Below are 23,172 nucleotides of genomic sequence, written 5' to 3'. Positions count from 1 at the left end.
GAGAGAGAATTTTTTAATATTTATTTTTTAGTTTTCGGGGGCTACAACATCTTTATTTTATTTTTATGTGGTGCTGAGGATTGAACCCAGTGCCCAGCACATGCCAGGCGAGCACGCTACCACTTGAGCCACATCCCCAGCCCCTTCTTTTCATTTTTTAAAATGACAATGAATTTGTAGTTAAGACTGTTTACCATTAACTTTCCTCTCTAGTCACTGAATTGGGAGGATGAGAGTTATTATTTTTTTAAATGTAATTACTAATATGACATTTAATTTTGGGGTATAACAACCTTTAATATCCTCATGAGAATATGATTCTTCAGTTTGCACCTATGAACCAAATGTCTTCAGGAGCTCTGAATGGGAAATAGTTTTTTTGCATACACTGAAATATGCATTGTCTGAAGTTTGTTATAGAAGCTGCAAAATAGCTATTTTTAAATAGTCCATGAAAAATTGGACTCAGGCTCTTTTATGAATTGTTATTTGATCCTGTAACTAATCCCTTTCACATTAACATCTTTAATAAACATTTGAGCAATATCTGCATTCAGAATATTGGATAAAACTAAGACATCATCTCTATTCATTAGGCTTATATTTTCTCAATAACCTAATTTTGTCTTTCATAAGATATTAATGCTTATGGAAGTCTTACTCTTAATCCTATTAATTCCTAAGCTAGCCTTTAAAAGTGCATGAGGCGATATGCAAAAGCAGTCAATTTCACTGAATTATACATTGAACTGCTAAAGGTAAATCTAAGAATTCAGGATTGCTAAAATGCAGAAATTTACCAGAAAAATATATTCTGGACTGAAACCAAACCCTAGAGCATGATTGGATTAAGTGTTTTTTTTTTTTTTTGTTTTGCTTTTTGGTCTCCTGAGGTCACTGGCAAAATGCCAGGATGCACAATGTAGTTGACAAAAATGTGTCTATTTGTTTGCTTTGGACCATAGACCTACTCTTAGAAGAGAAGTGGCTCGCTAGCACTGGGGCCATGTGTAATGGATCTTTGATAAGCAAGCTTGGAAAGAGCTCAATCCAAGGCCAGGTAGAATCTGGGGCATGCCATGAAGAATCATGAGTGTACCCATAAAAGGAGACAGAAGCAGAATTTGAAGCTTACAGTCTGATTTACTGAGTCACAAGCTCCTAGCACAGGGCATAGCACATGATGTTTTTACTTGTCAGCTATTGATTCCACTGTCGTCATCAAACTCCCAGCCTGTGTGCATATATAGTATCAAAGAAGTTGAAATAGTTTCTTCCCTATCCTTGTTCATTTGATTCAAGTATGCATCATATTTCTGAACTAAGTCTATCTTCTATGTTGCTGTGGAGTTATATTTATTATGTGCCTCATATACTTTTTCAAGTCAATAACTGTATTTCTGTACAGGAATTTTTAATTCAAAGTAGACTTTAAATAGGCTTACAATAAAAATATACAGTCAAAGCAATTTAAAATGAATATGAACTTTACAAAAACTAAAATTAGCCATCATCATTGTATTTATACTAGATGTATCACTACCCAAAGTTTGGGTAAAATTAAAAGTATTTTATGATAAAAGCCCTTAGTGGAGAGAAAGGAATCAAGAAAAAAAAAATACTCTAATCACAGGTAAGATGTTTCCTAACTGTGAGCTAGTTAGGGAGATTGGGGACCAGAAACACATTCTAAGATATAAAATGGCACAAATTTATATGATCCTATCTTTTTACAAGTAAGCATACTATTTCATCTTCATCAATGACTATAAATGAATTTTAATATAAAGGAAGGAAACCAATTTTCCTGCCCTGCTTTCCCCACACACCCACTCAAGCTATGGCATGCTTCTTTGATTCAGAATTGAAGTTCATTAATTCTGTTCAGTTCTTGAATGCCTTTCCAACTGAATTTGCAAGTGGCAAAGGCTATGAAAGGTGTGAGCCCCCCATCTTATACATAGTCAGAGAAATCACTGTTCCCAGAAATGCCCTGACAGCTGTCCACACCAGAGTTCTGGATGGCAGCATGCTCTTTGGGCTGGCAGGACAATAACAGTTGTCTTGGCGTGACAATAGCCAGTTCCTTTACCGCTGGCTAATCTCCACAACTGACATCATTGGTTGGTAGATAATTGCTTTAAGTGGACAGTTTCTTCCTGAGATAACTTCAATAAATTAGGATTTAACATCATACTTAATTACAGGAAAATCCAAGGAAGGTGAACATGAAAAGGGAGGGGAAGAGAGCCTGGTAGGCCTGTTTTCACTACTTGTTTATGGGGAAGAAGGTAAAGGGTGAAGTGTTTTTCTTTTTCTATTGAATGCACTTGAACTTGCTAACCAGTCTCACAGCCAGTTGGAAAAGGATCCCAGATAAACTACCTGCTCCCTCCGCATCGTCTTTCACAGGGGTGCTGTACCTTGCTGGATGCTCTGGAAGAACAGGACCTAGGTCATGCTCACCTCGTATTCCTCCTTGAAGCCATAGCCCTCGGCACACTTCATCTGGGTGATGTGTTGAAGGAGGTCTGCCACCCGGATGGCAGGGTGAAGCTGCCCTGTCTGGTAGGGCACATCGGCTGTCTCGCGCTTCTTGTAAGTGTGTGACTGCACCAGGCTGCTGGTATCACTGGCCATCGTGTGGGTTTCATCTAGGAAAAGCAGGTCAGGGAGAAATGAGGGCAAACAAGCCAGCTAAGTCAGGATCCACTGAGAATGCTACGAAGCTGGCTGCTGACATCCCCTCAACCTATGGCTGCAATAATCCCTAGGATGGCTCAGCCATAAAAGAAAAGTTAAATGTTAAGAAATTTAAATGGTGTTGGCAATACTAATAGGAATGAGGCAGAAGTCTTTGCTTTTACAAAGCAGTCCAAACGATATATTGCGTCTACATGGCTCATAATAAGAGACTTTTTGGCCTTTTGGTGCTAAAGTGTATGGAAGTTTGGATCTGAAACTTCAGCAAGACCTGGTGTAAAACCAGTCTTATAGTTTTTTCAAACATCAGTCACCTAGTTTGAATGATGAAGTAAATAAACTCTGTACAAATGTTCTATGAGCAAAATAAAAGTGCACAAAATGGTTTGGCTTGGAAAGCTAGCAATGGGAATGGGGAGCTTAATGCATAAAATCAAGGAAGAGTGAAAAAAAGAAAAAGGGAACCTGATTTGGGTATAACATTTAGATGAGTCACTTTGCATGCTCCAGTATCAGAAAGCTTGACAAAATACTGTGGTCTAACACATCACACATGGAATGTTCTACAATAGCACACATGCAGGCCAGTGCAGGGTAGCACAGCTGGCTTGGTCAGATCTACAGTAAGACACACACTCCCACTCCCTCCGCAACTTTTCCATGGGACAAATGGGGGAACTTACCATTGATTGGCACTTTTAAGAAGATACATATCAGGAGAAAAGAGGAGGAGAAAAAGGAAACAGGGCATAAGCGATAGTACTGTGTGAATAATTACAGGTAGTTTTTATTTTGTGCTTTAATTTTCCAGTTAGGTTTTCTATTCAGAGGTGGTCAGAGGGCAGAGCCTCAGTTCTCCCACCATGTTAGGATGGAGGTGTTTAATTTAAGCACTCAATAACAGAAAGGAGGTTAAAATTAGTATCATAATTGCTTTCCATCCCCCATAAACCAAGTAATGACTTGTTAAGGTTTATTTGGATTCAACACATTTTCTCACTTAAATTTTTTGAGCAAGTCAACCAAATTGTACCACAAAATTAATGTCAAAATTTGGTTAAATAAGCCTAAAGAGGCTCTGTTTTAATGGACAACTACTAGTAAATTAGATTAATGAACTGTAGAAATGGTGGCTATTAAAAATGTCTGAGGCAGGAAAGTACTGCTTGATTAAGAATTTCATATTCCACAGGTTAACTCATTATGATGCTGAATCCCTTTAGCTGTTATATGATTGAAGATGGTTCTTATCAATGTATTATGCTATGGTCATGTACAAGAATAACATTACATCAAACTTATATCAGGTATAAAGCAATAAAACATATATAAGAGAAGTTACGTTCAATGTTTGAAAATTACCAGATTATTTATCAATAGGGAATTCAGCTAAGTCATTTTTCATTTATTTTCATTTTTTGAATGGAGAAGTTGGGCTCCAATGGAAATGTAGCCCTTGGGCACTTGGGGAGCTCAACCTGTGCTGAAACCTCACTTGTATCTGCATTGCAAAGCACCTGGGTATGCATGGCATGGAAGTGGCACACAAGTGTGTAGCTATGTTGCTTTTGCTGAAATGGCACCTGGATCACTACAAGGTGGCTAAAGACACAAAGACAAAATAAAAAAGGGTGGTACATTGATTTTATGATTTTTTTTTTCATTTGGATTTGCTTTCAAATTTAGCAATGCATTTGTTCCCACTTTAACAGTCACAAATACACCTGGAAATTTCCACATGGGATTTGCTTGTTGGCAACTGCCAAACTGTATCAACTGGGATACAGGATGCCTGCTGAAGTACTGAATCCATTGAGCTTTTATTTTCTCCAGCAGGAAGTTCTATATGTTATACTAAAATAAATGGAACGTTAATTAGTTTCCCCTCTGTGCCACTCTTGTTCTCTTAGTTTTGTACCTTATGGGATGAACATAATTAATTCATCCTTCACTGTGGGTTCAACTTCTAAACTTCACCTAAATGACTCAGGCCTTTCAATTGGATGTACCAGCAACCTAGCAATGCTCTGATCCAAGGCCCAGGTATTCTTGAAGTTCAGAATCCCCAGAGCTACAAGCACTATCACCACTGTATATAATCATCCTGTGCTAGATGATGACACCTTGGCCTCATTACTAGTGTAGAACAAGTTTAAAAGCATTTAAACACCACCGCAACCCCTTCTTGGAAAATAACACTATCATTGTGAATGTACAGATTGAAGATGAAAGAGAAGTTTTCCTGTGATGAATTTGATGGGAAACCAGGTCATCTCTCCAATTAGAAATTATTTACTCCACTAAAATGAATGACTAGTCAGTTTCCTCTTTTAAATAATTTATTATTACTGATAAAATATCAATTGTCACTATTTTCCTTTATTTGTTAAAAATTGCCACAATAATCTTTTAAATAAAAAATAATGCCTTATAGGAAGAAACTGAAATAAAACTTCTCATTAACAGTTCTGAAGGCTAAGAACTGAAAAGTAATTCTACCTGTATTCTTGAATAAATTATTTTGAAGATTTAGGAAATCAGTTGAAAAATATCAATCTGAAATGAATACTACATTTTTGAGATGGGGAAGGTTCTATCTATCATCTACTAATCTCTCTCTCTCTCTCTCTCTATATATATATATATATATATATATATATATATATATATATGCAAACAAATGAGGTAGAGACATAATTTAACTCTACATTAGGGTTCCAAGTGATAACCTCACCAATTCTTTTAAACAATATATAGATTCACAACTGCATCAGGTAAACAAGACTAATGTATATGGTTCCCAAATATTGTCATTTGTGACTCTGGTACCTCCATGAGCTGTACTGTGGACATTTATTTGTTGATGTAGCTGACTACTTATTTTTCAGGATGTGCATCTTTTTGTGTGACTTGAATTGTCTGTTCACGTGATTCTTGGGAAAGAAGCCTAACCAACTTTAAAAGATGTCATTAGTGTTCATAACAAAGCAGTGACTTTAGAAAAATGATATTTGTTTAATAAGCTTATCTTAATCCTGCTGTGAAATCTGAACACTTTCTTCCTTCTGACAATGCATGTCTCAGCCCTCCCCACTCAAAGCTCCCCCAGGGTCAGAACATCTACTGGAGGAACTTGGGAATGAATGCCACTGCACACAAAGAAATCACAAATCTTCGCCTATCCAGTGATTTTGCAAATGTCATTTGCATGTAGATTACATTGTTCTGGGTGCCAAAGATTAGTTGGTGCCCCTCACTTGTGAAAATAATAAAAATGAAGCCTTTTTCTTCTTACAGTTGGTATTAAAATGTGTATGTGGGAGAGGAGGGGTTGTGGGCATTATCAGCTCTCAAATGATACAAAACTAAAAAATTCTGTTTTATTCTTACATATGCCTTAGTTCCCTTTTTCCCCAGGCAACAAACTTTCTTAAGCCCAGAGAACACCATAAGGAAAATAAAATTACCCTCTATCCAGAAATCATAAAAACTTAGAGTAAAGAGAAGCACAGGGGGGAAAATTATGTTGCAAAGATATAAAGAGAATTAGGAAGAGAAAGTTGGACAACTGAGAATGGAACTCTTGCTACAATGAATTGTTATATACCTGGAAGCCGTTTTTGTTGTGCTCCTTTCCGGTAAGGTTAGTAGTAGAAAGAGAACACAGCCAGGACACACTCGGGTTATTTATGCGTCTCAAAGGCAACAGCAGCCCATGCGTGTTTGGTTATCACAGCCAGGGAATGCCATTTCTCCTCACCCTTCTTACACTGCACAAACAGGACTTTTTTTCTGTAACCCCCTGCTGGGAATATTTCATACTTTAAATGCATTCTGCCCCACTGGGCTAACATTTGAGTTCATTTTTAGTGACATCTGATACATAATAAACCACTTGATTATAAAGTGCCATCCTGTCATTTCCAAGTTCAGAACATTAGCTCCTTTGAAATTCCACTGTGTGACAGACACTTTGGGATGCTGGGGGTGCCCTGGGAAGATGGGTAGGGGGCCCAGACTCTACTGTGATCATTGTTCTGCATACCACTGGGCATAATTAGAAAAATGCTATTTTTTGCAATTGACATTTTTAGTGCTGAGTGATAACTGAAAATAATGAGGAGCTATTTTCACTTTTATGATGACTATTGCATTGGACAGGATTGAGCTCTTGGAAGTACACAGCTGAGTGATGACACATTGTTTTTTCCCCTAGGATCACAACTAAAGTTAAATTCTGAACACAGAAAGGGAACTGGGACTGTTCATTTAAACCTTTTGAAATCATCCCCAACACACATGCAACAAACCCTCTGCATCAATGAAGACTGATTAGACCAAGTCTTTTTATCATCTACCCCACCCCCACCCCATCCTATATCCTTCTTCTAATCACTGCACCAAACAGAATTAAAACTTCAGTCTCCTCCAGAGTGGCCACTAACTTTCTCAATTACTCCTGCAATATACTGTGGTAAAGGGAAATATTCTCACCTAAAATTGCAGTTGGCACAAATGGGTCTGTCATACATCGTAAGCAGGTCAATGCAGAGAAAGTAAAAAGAGAAAGAACAGTAAATGATTGATGAAAGGTCCCCCATCTTCCCCCATGAAAGCCACAGAAAGCCTTAGGTACAGCACATCCAACAGAGTGAGCTCCTAAAGCACCGCATGGCGCATGGCACTGTGGGAGGCTGATGGGTTCTGGCTGCCAAGGGGCCATGAAGAGATGAGAGGATGGAAGGATCTGTTACCTGGGTAATAGGAAGTAGGCACCGATGTGCTCAGTGTGTTTGTTTTCATTGTAAAGGATGATGGTGATGACACAGCTGTTGATAAAGGAAAAACCAAAAACAAAAATAAAAAGGTTGGTCAGAAGCTGTAGAGTCCTGAGACTTCACCTGAAATCACCTTGGTCTGAAATCACCTTGGTCACTCCAAGCAAGTGACAGGAAGAAACCTCCCAGATTCACTGAGGGCCACATGGAAAATGCCGTCATCCACAGGTGTCTCTGGGTAGTTACTTGTCCTCTTAGAGAACAAACAGTGCTTCGTCACTTAAAGACTTTCTTACCCAACAGCCCAGTAGATAAATGCAACACACCTCTATCTAACTTCTAGCTTTTCTTGCAGTAAGTCTGCCATTCTATGATGCTGACATTCAAGGCTTCTGAAGAACGCTGGGGATGCCAGTGTTTTGCAGGTTACAAATTCCTGTCCTTCCTCACATTTTGGAAATGGAGAGAACTTTCCATACTGATATGATTTGACTTATGAAAAATAAAGCTGATATTTAAGGTGAAAGCTGCATGTCTCTTATTAAATCCTTATCAAAATGTTTGTATTCCTTCAAAATATTCCTCTAAATCATTCAATGCTATCACACTTTCTCCTTATGTTTTTAAAAGAGAAGGTCAATCCAATCCGATTTATCCAATTCCAGTAAAAATGTCCAATTCCTAATTTTAAGGTAGTATTCAATTGTCTTCAATATCTTCACTGATTCATGATAACAGCACATAAATTTCATAAACGTCTAACAACTTAAATATGATAAGGTGGTTAAACATAAGTAACAGTATATATACTCCTCTGATGTCCTCACATGATTTATTTGATGCCAAGAGCTGGACCAGAACACTGATACCCAATTACACCATTATATTTATAGGAAGTGTCCCTGTGGACACTGTATAACTATTCTGATGACATGTTAACATATTTCAGCTCTCAGGAGTAGTTCCAGTGTTACAGTGCCTTTACCCGTGTTTATATTTTTAAAGGGCTAAATTAGTAAGTGATGGAACAAAGACCAGAATCCAGGCTGTCTGTCATTTATATGATATTTTTCCAAAGTACAGAATAATAATATATATAATGTATGTTTTACCTAGAAAAGATAATAACTGATGAAAATAAGAACCAAAATAACTGAGTACTTATATCAGGGTTAGTGAGAGTAACACCTCTTTAATATGAACAGAGAATTTTACATGATTGGCAAAAATGTGCAAAGCATATATGAAAAAAACTGTTTATTTTTGCCTTTTTGTTAAAACAAGAGAACATAAAATACATTTGTCTTTTATTATACAAGTTAAACCCATTCCCAAGTATGTTCTCCTTTTGTAGATATGATATGCTGTATTATATAAGCACAACTCATACTTGCTTTGGGGGACAGATTATTCCATACTTTTTGTAAATGTGTTCATGCTTACTTTGAAATTCTCCAATCACATTTTTCTCACTGTCTCATTTCTAAAAGCAACTCAACTTAGCTTCTAGACTTTCTCCCAGCCTCAAAAGATATTGCACTTTTCAGATTTGTAATGGGGATGAGGTTGGCAGCCAGTGGTCTAATAAATGTTCTTCCTTAAAGTTCCTGCCCCGGTACTTTAGATCTAATTTTAAAGACATTAATAGAATATTATGAAAAAGTTTACCATCAGAGATGAGACCCACTGACTGCTAAAAGAGTGAGAGGCAAACCAGAAGACTCCTGTGGCATTTCTTGGCTGGCTTTGAGGCATCAAACAATGCTAAATAGATCAACAGAGGCAGAGGGATGCCAGCTTCTACAGCCTTCTTTCCCTGATTTTTGATTTCCACAGAACCACTGTCTTACAAAAGTACTTCCTGTCCAGAGATGAATATCTCTGTGGTTCCAACCTCAAATGCCTTGAAGCTACTAACATAGGTTCCTACTCTTGGGGCAGGTCATTTCAAGCAAATTTATTCATGAGGAGTTTCACTATGAAATTAAAAGTTTGTAATCTTAGTGGGTTGGAAATGAGATCATATATCGCATCTGCATGGTTCCTTTCTTCTCTCTCACTCTTTGTTTTGTGCATGTGTGTGTGGTGCTAGGGATGGAACCACAGCCTCACATGTGCTACACAAACGTTCTAACAATGAGCAACATTCCTAGCTCCTGTGTTCCTTACCTCCTGATGCTCAAGAAATAGCTGCTGCTACAAATATGTCAACCTGGTATGCTGCTCAAAGATTTTCTCTAACCTAAGCCCCCAACAAGTACAATATAGGCCATATATATTATAGCCATTAAATGTATTATATATGTGCTTTTAAAAGAAAAATGTAACATCTTCTACAAAGAAGCAGAGAGAATCCAATGATAAAATGGGAAGCAGTTTGTGGTATAGTGAAAAACCACAGCTTCTATATTAGTAAAATGATACTGAAGGGCAAAGAAAGGCCATCAAAGATGCAAACCGAGCAGCACCTGCTCAATGTAAGACCAGGTGTGTGTGGAGAGCACATAAATGTGGGAGGAAAATGTGGGATTACTGTAGCCACTATGTACATAACAAGTAAGAGAATGAATTCTATGAAGTCTCAAAGACTGTGGGAGCAATGCGAGGCTGGGAGCAGGCACAGGCATTGACCATGCTGTGATTGAGAGAGGAGTGGATGGAGAGCCACAGCACCTGAATAGGCTGCCTTGTGCACTCAGGACACCAGGACACCAGCTCGCACTGTCCAAACTCTCCCAGACACTCTCTCTGCTCCTCTGCTCCACCAGCCTTTATGTGCATTATTTAGGTAACAGCAATGCTGCACTCTCCATCTCCACGCTGATCAATGACCTGATTATGCAGCCGGGGTCAGTAGCAGTCTGCAGGGACAGATTTCACACAAAAGAAATCTCTGACCTTGAACTTGATGAACTTGTGCTGTGGCCTATAAAACCAGCCATGGCCATGTGATTTACCTGTGGTATCTGAGATCATAAGGGGACCAAACAACTGTTCCATTTTTACATCATATAATCAATCTAATTGTTAGTTTCTTGAAATAATGCCGTGTACCTGGATCACAGGTGGAAGCAAGGGAAGGTATTAGCCTAGCTCAGTTTACCCACCTGGTGTGAGGTTTAAGGCTTGTGAAGTTGAAATGCAGTTTAATTTATTAATTACCACTCATAGCCCTATAATGAAGGCAGAACCTGCCAGCTAAACAAATAAACAATTAACTTGTTACTGCCATTTAGCAAACTGTTTTACAACAGGCTTCCCTTGTGCAATTCCACACCTGGCTTGCTTACAAATGGGACCTAAACAAAGAAAAGGATGATGAGAAACAGGTGCCTCCTCCTCAACTGGAGGAAGCCTTCCTGTCACTGCTCTGGAAGAATTTACAGACTGGTTTCCTGTGGTCTCTGACCTGGTCCTATCAACCTTAGAAAATTTTTGCTAGGCAAACCATGAGATGTAGTGTTTCCAGACCAGTTAAAGTGAGTGGAGAGAGCAATATGACATAACAATTCTTTTAGGTTAAAAGAAAAATCTTTTTTTTTTCTTTTTGGTTTATTTTTTAATCCCTCAATGCTACCTGGAATCTCAGAAAGCCATTGGGTGCACTTACATCTCCCATTTAGATTGTGTGTGTCCATGAAGGAGAAGGCTTCATCGCAGCTTGTGCCTTGCTCTGCATAACTCTTGTCCATCGAGTTCACCATCACAGTCATCTCCTGCCGGGTGCTGCTCATAGTCTCCTTCCGCTTCTTGGCTAGTTTCCTTAAGGACAAAGAATTCAATTATGTAGACATGCATGTGAATGGAAACTGGAGATCTGGTGGCACATTGAACAATGTTCAGGAATAAGCTCTACTGAAACAATTTTACACATTCATGATTCATTGATTTATGTGCCTTGTGTCAGGTACTCTGCCAGGCTACACACATACAAATGAAAAACATGCACTGCCTGTCCTCAAAAAATGAAAAAAAAATCCAACCTAAAACATTGTGTTTTTCCTATTATAAACTAAATTAAAATGACCAATAATACTTGTACTATGAGGTCATCATTGTTTATTGATATTCTCTTAGAGATATTAACTTATTACTGAATTATTATTGATATTGCTACATACAGTTTTGAAGAGAAGATTCTAATAAATATTTGCAGACAGATTTGAACAACAGGTGCTCCTTGGCTTATGTTGGGGTTACATCCCAGTAAACTAAAGAGGTTATATGTTCAAAATGCACTGACTATACTCAACAAATGAACATCACAGCAGGAATATTTAGCATGGTTAATCATGTTGCTTCCTCTGTCAGTGGAAAATCATGCAAAAAGGCCCAGGACATTATTCCCTGCATCCTGCTCACTGACCAGCTGAATCTCATAATATAAAATTATAGCAACCTATATAAAAGCCACAAAAATCTAAGGAAAACTTAACATAAATAAACAGATAAACCCATTTTTTACAGGTCTCACTACTACCAGAGGTTTTTTTTATGTACCCAAGACAGACAAGAATAGAATTCAAGTTGCTAGAGGAAGAGGGATAAAGTGAGGTTTAAGAAGACCACAACCCTAACATAACAAAGTCCCCATATCTGAAGATATTCAAATTCTGACCAAGATCCTAGTAGCATTTACAAAGAAAAAAAGCAATAGAAGCTATTTCCAGTAAATCATCTTGACACTGGTTGACCTAGGACATAACAGAATTAAAAAATGGGCCATGTAATCAAAATTGTACCCATATAAGGTGATTGTGAATGGAATGGAAGGAATCACAACATTAGACCATATGGATAATCTTTATTATCATTTCCAAATAATACATAATCCAAATGCTTTCTTGCCTGTAGTTATAATCATCTTTTAATTTCATACTTTGAAGGCAAAAGGCTTTCATTAATAAGTTGCCCTTTTAATTGCAAATAGGTGATGGGAAAAGAGATCATTTTTAAACAGATAATTGGAAGTCACCTATAATGTCTCTGACAGTAAATTGAAACATCGTATGTTCAAGGGTGATGTTACAAAGATTTTGAAAGGTCAGGTAGGGTGACTGGCACCCTTCTCTTGACACCTGCAGATCACCTTCCCCATGGAAGATAATCTTCTCCTCTTTCAGCCATGCTGGTGTGGAGTCAAAGTCTGCGCTTGCCTGTTCTTGGAATTTTATTATTTGGGAATATTATTTGTTCTTATATGCTGCTCAAAGTTCTCATGCATAATTACAGATAGTTAAGGAAGGTTATATTTAGAACTGAAGCTGGGTTATGACTGTGGATCAACTGGAGGTTCCTCCCACTCCCCCCTCCTCATTGAACCTTGTATTATTCTTTTAAGTTGAAAACCCTGAAACCTACTAGAAAAACTTTTGAGAACTTATCTTTGTAAACATATCTAAACATTCAGTACATCTATTCCTGTTTTTATTTTCAAAAACTGGTTTATCTGAAATATTTTAATCTGCAATCTCCAAATTTGTACTCCATGAATCAGAAAGGGTATTAGTAATTAAAAAGAGAAGAAGAAAACAAAAGGAAAAAAATGGTTTGTATCAACATCTATAAATAGATTATAAAACCATTGAGAAAGGACTTGCAGCTTCCAGTCTGGCACAAAGAGAGCTTGGAAGTCATCACCCCATCCTAAGAAGTAAAAGCTGGACAAATTGAAAATCAGCAACTCTTCTTATATCTGTCAGAGACTTGAGATCACAGAGCAAACAACTGCCTCCAAAATTGGAAAATCCAAAGTAAATACAATGACAACTTATGGGAGTCAAAGTCCATGAAGAAAAGCAAGAACCACTACAGGGTCAGGATGACCTAAACCATCATTGACCAAGTGCTGGAGGTGCTCTGTGGCCCAGGCTTAGAGTGAGAAACGCCAGGGACCTGAGGGAAGGGTGGGGGGAGGATGACTAATCTTTAGGAGTCTCCACACTTTTGAGAGTTAAACCTCCATGAGCTTTCACCATGTTCTCACAGTGATGATCAGAAGCAAATCCCTTCATGCTTTTAGCAGGATGAAATGGAAAGTGGCCATTTTGAAATATGCCAGAGCATTGGTATATGGTTTGGATATGAGCTGTCCTCCCAAAGATCCTATTAATTAAACAGATGAAATGATTTAGTTTATGAGACCTGTAACCTAACCAGTCCATCCTAATTTGAATGGACTAATTGCATGGCAACTATAGGCAGGTGGTGCATGGGTGGAGGAGGTGAGTTTTTCGGGGTGTTCCCTGGAAAGGCTCATCTTCCCTACAGCCCCTCACTCTCTTCCAGGCCACCATGAGGTGAGCAATGCTCCTCCACTACACACTTCCACTATGATGTTCTGCCTCACCTTGAGACAAAAGCAATGGAGTCAGCTGATCATTAGCTAAATCTCTGAAATCATAAGCGCAAAATGAATTTTTGCTCCATTAAGTTGTTCTTGTCAGGTATTTTGGTCACAGTGACAAAAAGCTGACTAAGCTTTTATACAAGGCTTTCCCTTAAGGAAAATATTTTTCCAGAGCTAACCTGCTGAAATTGTATTAGTACCTAACTAATAAGGAGGAAGGGAAATACCAAACTCCACCTCATGTTAACCATTGTGTCCCATCTAAGGGTGAAGGTGGGGAGACCTGAGAAAATCTGTGAGTTTATTGTCCAACAGCATGCTCACTAAAAGTCTGAGAAAAAATTAGCACTTTAGAACACCTCCCCTGTTCCCTTGTTATATTTAAAGGTCTACTTACTGAGGTCCTTTTTATCTGATATATCATGTTTATTTATCAAGGAAGAACTACAAGGTATACTAAAAGACAAAATTAGAGTTTGAAGACTCAGAGCAAACATCACAACCAGACTATAATATGGCAGAGATTTTGAGAATTTAAAATAACCATAATATGTTAATGTTAACAACCTTAATATGTTAAGGGCTCTAATAGGTTAAGTAGACAGCATGCAAGAACAGATTGGGCAACATAAGCAAAGAGATGGAAATTTTAAGAAAGAACAGAGAAGAAATGCTAGCGATAAAAAGCATTGTAGCTGGGCACAGTGGTGCATGCCCGTAATCCCAGTGACTGAGGCTGAGGCAGGAGGATCCTGAGTTCAAAGCCAGCCTCAGTAAAATAGATGTGCTAAGCAACTCAGTGAGACCCTGTCTCTAAATTAAAAAAAAAAAAAAATCACAAAATAGGTTAGGAATGTGGCTCAGTGGTCAAGTGCTCCGGAGTTTAATCTCCAGTACTCCCCCCCCCCCTGCCCCCACCAAATCAACAAACAAACAAAATAACACTGTAATGGCAATGCAAAATGCCTTTAATATGCTTATTAGTTGATTTGGTACTGCTGATAATGAATTTCTGAGCTTGAGGACATGACAATAGGAACTTCCAAAACTGAAAAGCAAAGGAAAATGACTGAAAAAACCAACCAACCAACCAAAAAAAAAAAAAAAAAATTACAAAACTGTGGGACAACTACAAAGGTGTAGGAGTGCCAGAAGGAGAAGAAATAATGGAATAGAAGAAACATGTGAAGAATTGATGACTATTTCATAAAATTCATGTCAGATGCTCAGAGAACACCAAATAAGATAAAAGCCAAAAAATATCTACACCTTGGCGTATCACATCAAACTGCAGAAAGTCAAAGATGAAAAAAAAAATTCCTGACAGAACCAGATGGACAAAACCCCTTCTTATAGGGAAAAAATTAAGAGTTACATTGAACTTTTCAGAAACCACACCAGCAAGAAGAGAGTGAGTGAAATATTCAGTTGTTTTTTTTTTTTTTTTTAAAGCCATCAACCCAGAATGTAATATTCTTTCTTTCTTTTTTTTTTGGTACGAGGGTTTGAACCCAAGGGTGCTTAACCACTAAGCCACATTACCAGCTTTTTATTTTATTTTTTGAGACAGGGCCTCACTAAATTGCTCATAGCCTCACTAAGTTGCTGAGGCAGACTTAGAACCTGCAGTCCTCCTGCCTCAGCTTCCTGAGCTGCTGGGATTACAGGTATGTGCCACCACACCTGGCCAGAATATTGTATCATATGAAATTGTTCTTCTAAAGTGAAGAAATGGATTCTTTCAGAAAAAAAAAACTGAGGAAATTTGTTGGTAGTTTGCCAATCACCTATCATGCCTGGAACAGGAGAAATCATGACAAAATACACACCTATGAGCAAAATGAGAGCCAGTGGGTGAAACTTTATGAACTCAAGGACCACAACAGACACATCACAGGTATTGACTGAGTTCATAAGTACAACTGCATAGTCACTTACAGGGTAGACCAGTGACTGTCTGCCTATAGCCAGAATGATGTTGTCTGGAAGCCAATTGTGGTGATCCTCAAGATTACTTGCAGAGCCACTTTTGTGAAATGGTCTTCTCCAGAGAACAAATTTGCTAGGGCTAGCAGAGCAGTGACTCATTTTTGTTTGTTACTTTGAATCTGAAAATGACTAGTGGGTAAACAAGCATATTTAAAAGCAGATATAATACATGATCCTCAAGTGGGATTGGCATCTCACTAAGGTTTTGTTGGCAGCAGGATTCTGCAACTTCAAAAGCAGTGCTTTATGCTTACAATAAAGAAGTGGATGAAAAGTGGCCTTTTGGTCAGCTATGTCAGATTCTGTTGGCAGAGGCACCAGTAACTGAGCCTACTAGGTCATCTGCTCTGCCAGTAAGAGTTGCTTGGCCTGGGTCAGTCATGAAAGCACCGTGTCCATTTCTGATGCCTCAAAAAATACAGGTCTCAGTTCTGAAATCTAAGCTCAGCCACTCCTGAATGTATTATTTATTTCAAAGAATAGTGTTGTAGTTGTTGGTCATGACAGCTGTCAAACACCCTTTAACTACAATTGACTGTGGCATCCAGCACAATATGTCTGACATGGAATTCTTCTGCAACACAGATCAAGGACCTTAATACAACCTTGGAGATGCTGCCCTAGAATAGCACCTCTTACGTGTCTACTTCTAAGGAGAACAAGCAAGACTATTGAAAATTTGCATTACTGGCATCAATGCAGCCATGTCTTTGTATCCCAAATGACAAACTGGTATTTGCTGCTTTTTGTCTCTGCTGTTTGTTGCTCTGTCATTTCATGATGTTCAGGCCAGTCCCAAGGAAACACTGGAAACAACATCATGCAAATATTGTGTTTTGTTTTAATATAAATTTATGACAGTGTTGGTTTTATAATAGCATTTCTTTTTTGTAGTTCATTCTAGTCTTGACCAAAGTATCTCTTTGAATAGTTTATTATGAAAAATTGCCACACTAAATTAAAGGAAATGCTAAAGGATGTTTTTTCATTGTTCACTATAAAATTGAATAAAAATCCTGAATATGAAAAAAATATAGAAGTTCTCAGGAAGAAGGAAAATAATATAAAACAGAAACCTGGATGTACATAAAGAAAGGAAGAGTTTTAGAAAAGGAATAAGTAAAGATATATATATATATATATATATATATATATATATATATATATATATATATATCTAGTTGATCTAGCAGATAAAAGTTTACTCAAAATAATAATAGCAACAAAGTACTTGATGACTTTGGATTTTTAATAAGTAAAATAAAATCAGTAATGATGTAAGGAACAGAAGAGAGGAAAAAAGAATACTTTGCTATTAAAATAACATGCACTAACTGTGAAGCAGTATAATGTTATTTGAAGTTAGGTTTGCATTAATTGTAAAAGACAACTGCAAACTGCAGGGCAACCAATGAACAGTTAAAAGAGAAAAAAAGCTAAGAATGTAGAGAAAATGGAATAGCATTTAATGTTCAATTAAGCTACATAAGACAGAAAGAGAGTGGGAGACTAAAATAGGAACAAAGAACAGGGCAACAAAGAGAACATGGTCAACAAACAATAACCTGTCCCCCCAAAAACATGTTAGGTTATTAATAGATCAATAAATATCAACACTCTGCACATATCAAGTAGAGCACAGAGACTGCCAGAGTAGATCAGAAAATAAGCTCCAACTATATATTATCTATAAGAAACTTACCATAATTATAAAGACACGTATAGATTAAAAAAAAAAGGGGGGGCAGGGGCTGGGATTTTGGCTCAGTGGTAAGAACACATGCCTAGCATGTGTGAGGCAATGGGTTTGATCCTCAGTACCACATAAAAATGAATAAATAAAATAAAAGTCCATCAACAACTAAAAAAAAGAATGCAAAAAAGATGGAGAATGTATCATTATGTAAATAATAATCAAGAGAAAATTAGAAAAAGCTATATTAAAATTAGCAAAAAACTTCAGAGCAAGGAAAATTATCAGGGATAAAGAGAGACATTTAGTATGACAAAAGGGTCAAGTCTCCAAGAATACTTAAAAATCCTTAGTGTGTATGAACCTCTAACAATGCATCTATCTATCTATTTATCTATCTATCTATCTATCTTTATGAAGAAAGTGATAGAAGTACAAGGAGATATAGATGATTCCACTATTATAGTTGGAAATTTTAACATCCCTCTGACAGTAAAGGACAAATCCAGCAGGCAGAAAATCAGTAAGGACATAGCTGAACTCAACAGCACCATCAATCAATTGGATATAACTGACACCTTTAGATTATTTCATCCAACGACAGCAGAACAGACATTATTCTCAAGCTCACAGGGAACATTCAGAAGAACAGAACACATTGTTCCATAAAACACACCTTAAAAAATTTAAAAGAATAGAAATCATGTAATGTATGCTCTCAGATAAAAATGGAATTAAACTAAAATTCAAAAAAGATCACCAAAAATCTCAAAACATCTGAAGAAAAATAACAGATAGATCAAAGAACAAATCTCAAAAAAGATTTAAATTTTTTTAAAACAAATGAAAATAAAAATACAGCATCAAATTTTGTGGGGTGCATCAAAGTAGTACTTAGAGTGAAATTCAAAACATTGAATACATGTATTCATAAAGAAAAACATAAATTAAATAATCTAAGCTTCCAAATAAGGAAAGGAGAAAAAAAAAGAAAAGTTGAAGGAAGCACAAGAAAAGAAAAAAATAAAAATTAGTGTAAAAATCAATGAAATGGAAAAGAGGAAGTCAATAGGAAAAAAAAACACCAAAATGTGGTTCTTTGAAATGATCAATAAAATTAATAAGCTTCTAGAAAAGTGAAAAATAGAGACTATGCAAATTATGAAAATTGGAAATGAAAGAGGGTAGGTACATCATTACAGATCACACAGACATTAAAAGAATGATAAGAAATATTATGAACATTTCCATGTCTACAAACTTGAGAACTTAGATGAAATGGGCTAAGAACTTGAGGGGCATAATATGAAAATACTCAAAACATAAAGAAATGTACAATCTTGACTAGATCTGTATCTATTCAAGACACTGGATCAATAATTAATAATATTCCACCATGCATGGAGGTACATGCCTGTAATACTGGCAGGTTGGGAGGCTGAGACAGGAGCATTGCAAGTTCAAGGCCAGATTCACCAAATTAGTGAGGACCTAAGAAAACTAATGAAACCCTTCCTCAAAATAAAAAAATAAAAAGGGCTGAAGTGTAGTTCTGTAGTAAATTACCCCTGCATCAAATGCCCAGTACCCTCTCCCATTAATGATCTTCCAAATCAGATAGCTATAGGTTCAGATGGGTTCACTGCTGAATACTACCAAATACTTAAGGAAGAAATTGTTCCAATTCTCCTTAATCTCTCCCAGAAAATGGAAACAGAAGGTATACTCTAACTTATTCTATGAGGTCAGCATTACCCTAATACCAAAATTATACATTATAAGAAAAGAAAATTGTAACCAATACCTGTCATAGACATACAAGAAAAAAAAATCTTCAACAAAATATTAGCATATTGAATCCAAGGATTCTTTTTTTTTAATTATACATTATGACCAAGTGGAATTTATTTCAGCTATTCAAGGTTGGTTCAATATTTGAAACTCAATGAATGTAACCCATTACATCAAATAGCTATGAAGAAAAAACTATATGATCATATTAATAGACACAGTAAAAGAACTTGTCAAAATCCAACATCCAGTTATTATAAAACCTGTCAGGAACCTAGACTAGAGAGGAACTTCTTCAATTGACAAAGAACATCTACTAAAATCCTGTAGTTGACACAATTGTTTTGAGAAACTAAAAGCTTTCTCAAAAAGCTCAGAAGCAAGCAAGGACATCCCCTCTCTCTAATTCTATTCAATATTTATTGGAAGTTTTAGCTGATTCAATAAGATAAGAAAAGGAAATAAAACATAATAGGAGGGAAGGAATAAAATTCTTTGTGTTTACCAGTAACAGTATTGTTTATGTAGATAATCTAAGTCAACCCAAAAGGCTCATCAAACTAATAAGCAAGGTTTTAGGATATGAGGTTAATAGACAAAAGTCAACCTATTTTCTGTATCCCAGTAATGAATAATTGGAATTTAAAAGTCAACACAAAATCCCATTTACATTAGCACTCACAAAAGTGAAATTATTATTATAAATCTAACAAGTATGTACAATATTTAGAAGAAAATTACAAACCTCCAATGAAAGAAATCAAAGAATTTAAAAAATGGAAGAAGTGTTGTTAGGATATAGTTCTTCCCAAACTGATCTATAGATTCAATAGAATCTCAATTAAAATCTTAGCAATTTATTTTGTTGACAACAACAAATGGATTCTACAGTAATTATAGATAGAGAGGCCCAGAACAGCTAACAAAATATTGAAGAACAGCTAAGTCAGAGGATTGACAAACACTATCCAACTTCCAAACTTACTATAAAGCTATGATAATAAAGACACTGTGGTATGAGCAAAATAATACATAAATTTTGGGGCAGAACAGAGAGAGCTCAGAGAACGAGAGAGAGAGACCTACATAAATATAGCCAACTCATCTCTGAGAAAGGAGCAAAGGTAATACAAACAGAGCAAAAACAATCTTTTCAAAAAATGGTGGTGTAACAACCAGCCAAAAATTCATATTTGGATAGAGACCTTACACTCTCTTACCAAAATTATCTCAAAATGGATCACAGAGCAGCTGGGTGGTTTGAGAGGCAGAGGCAGGAGGATTGCAAGTTCAAAGCCAGCCTCAGCAAAAAGTGAGGCACCAAGCAATTCATGAGACTCTGTCTCTAAATAAAATACAAAACAGGGTTGGGGATGTGGCTCAGTGGTTGAGTGCCCCTGAGTTTAATCCCCAATAACAAAAAATAAAAAATAAAAACAAATGGATCACAGACCAAAAGGTAAAATATAAAACTACACAATTCAGAGCAGAGAACATAGGAGAAAATTAAGATTGCAATGGCTTTTTAGATAAAACATCAAAGGCATGATATCTATGAAAGAAAGAACTGATGAGATGGACTTCATTAAATTAAAAACTTCTTCTCCATGAAAGACACTATTAAGGCAAGATAAGCAACATGCTGGGAGAAAGTATTTGCAAAATACATATCTGATAAAGAACTGTATTCACAATATACAAAGAACTCTTAAAGCACAATAATAAGAATATAAATAACAGAATTTAAAAATTTGGTCAAAGTCCTTAATAGATGCATTACCAAAGGAGGCATATGGATGGCAAATAAGCTCCACGTTATGTGCCACAAGAGAAATGCACATTAAAACAATGAGATACCATTGCACATCTATCAGAATGGCCTAAAATCTGAACATTGACAACATTAAATCCTGGTGAGGTTGTGAAGCAACAGGAAGTCTCATTGCTGGTGGAAATACAAAATAACACTCACTTTGGAAGACAATTTGGCAGATTCTTAAAAAAACCAATGTATTTACTCCATAAGATTTAGCAATGTTCTAGTAAATACCAATCTTCTTGGTATCTACCTAAATGAACTAAAAACTTGAATCCACTCAAAAAATCTACACACAGATGTTTATAGTAGCTTCATTCCTGCTTGCTAAAATCTAAACACAACAAGATATCCTTCAGTAGGAGAATGGATAAAAAAAATGTGGACATCCAAACAATGGAATGTTATTCAACATTAAAAAAATTAATTAAATCTGGCTGTAGTTGGCACATGCCTGTAATTCCAGTGACTCAGGAGGTTGAGACAGGAGGATCCCAAGTTTAAGGCCAACCACAGCAGTGGTTGTGAGGTCCTAAGGAACTTATCAAGGCCATGTCTCAAATATACAATAAAGTAAAATGGACTGAAAATGTAGATCAGTAGTAAGGCACCCCTGGGTTTAAACTTCACTACCCTAAAAAAATGAATTATAAAGCCATGACTTGACATAGAAGAAACTTAAATGCATATTAATAAGTGAAAGAAGGCAATCTGAAAAGACTATTCACATTATATGACATTTTGGAAAAGGCAAGAGATTATGAAGACAGTATAGAGATCAGGGAGGAATGAACAGGTAGAATACAGGATTTTTAGAGTAGGGAAGCTACTCTATATGATACTCTAATGGAGGATAGATGTCATTATAGAGTTATCAGATTAGAATGTGCAACAGCAAGAGTGAACCTTTGTGTGAACTATGAACCTTAGGTGATAATGATATATCTATATAGGCTCACAAAGTATAATAAATGTACTCCTCTTTTGAAGAATGTGGATTGTGGAGAAGGCTGTGTGAATGATAGGTGGTATATGGGAACTCTGTATTTTATTAGAGTTTGGATGCTGAGTGTCCCCCAAAGGCCCATGTGTTAAAAGTTAGTCTTCAGCTTGGTGTTATTGGGATGTGGTGGAACCTTTAAAAGATAGGGCTTCTTTTGTTCTTTCCTTCCTGACTGCCATAAGGTGAATGGATTTGTTTTGCTCTATGCTACCCATCATGGTATACTTTCTCACCACAGGTCCAAGTGTAATGAAATGAGTCTACCCAAGCATGAACTGAAATCTCTAAACTATAAAGCAAAATAAAACTTTCTTGTTTTTAAGTTGATTGTCTCAAATACTTTGTTACTTGAGAAAGTAACACATGTTTAAATAAAGCTGAGTAACACATGTTTAAATAAAGTCTATCAAAAATACTGCAATACTGTATGATAAAAAAATTAGAAGAAAAAATAGTCATAGCCTTAAAATTGGTATCAGGATAAAGGGAAGAGAGGACAGAAATGTGTAATGATTTCATGTTAAAGGAAGGGTTATTACACTTCATGCTTATTATATCCTAATCCTTCAGTTATGTTTCTTTTGTAAGGCAAAACAAAAAATAAAGTAAGGGCAAGGGAAATGAGAAAAATGCCCTGTCTTGTTATTAACTACATGACAGGTATGAATCACAACTTATAAAGAAAATCCAGTGAAGAATGAACTTGTCAGCAAAGTGTCTCATGGCAGGGCTGGAGGACAAATGGCTGCAGATTAGGAGAACATGGAGGAAGGAAACAACTCCTCCTCCTATTGTCCTCTCTCCAGCAGAAGTGTGTGGCCATGTAGGAGGAGCAGGGTGAAAAGGCACATCTGCCACCAGTACCAGTGGATTCCAGGGGAAAGATATCAAGGGTCATCCTCAGTGTGGATGCTGCTTGCACACCTGGTTCATTGCCACTAAGGGTTGTAGGACACAGTTCACCCCAGAGCATGACTATCCCTGTCCCTGTAGGCTCTGCTGCTAGGAGCTGTGCCTGAGCAATGGCTTTGTAGCACTGACCTGAATGAA

General features: G+C 36.8%; 1 protein-coding gene across 4 annotated transcripts in view; it reads right to left on the bottom strand.

Moving 5' to 3' along the window:
- Ptprm (protein tyrosine phosphatase receptor type M) overlaps positions 1–23,172 on the bottom strand; it is an 828,844-nt gene that overhangs the window by 164,208 nt on the left and 641,464 nt on the right. For all 4 annotated transcript variants that reach the window (XM_071602455.1, XM_071602456.1, XM_071602457.1 and 1 more), the window contains 3 exons: positions 11,092–11,243; positions 7,458–7,532; positions 2,467–2,654 (listed from right to left, as the gene is read on the bottom strand). In XM_071602455.1, coding sequence (XP_071458556.1) covers positions 2,467–2,654; positions 7,458–7,532; positions 11,092–11,243 — 415 coding nt within the window. The remainder of the gene's footprint in view (positions 1–2,466; positions 2,655–7,457; positions 7,533–11,091; positions 11,244–23,172) is intronic.

This window comes from Marmota flaviventris, chromosome 16, assembly GCF_047511675.1.
Source record: "Marmota flaviventris isolate mMarFla1 chromosome 16, mMarFla1.hap1, whole genome shotgun sequence".
NCBI classification, from domain to species: Eukaryota; Metazoa; Chordata; class Mammalia; order Rodentia; family Sciuridae; genus Marmota; species Marmota flaviventris.
The sequence above is the reverse complement of the archived record's forward strand: the minus strand, read 5'-3'. Positions and strand labels throughout refer to the sequence as shown.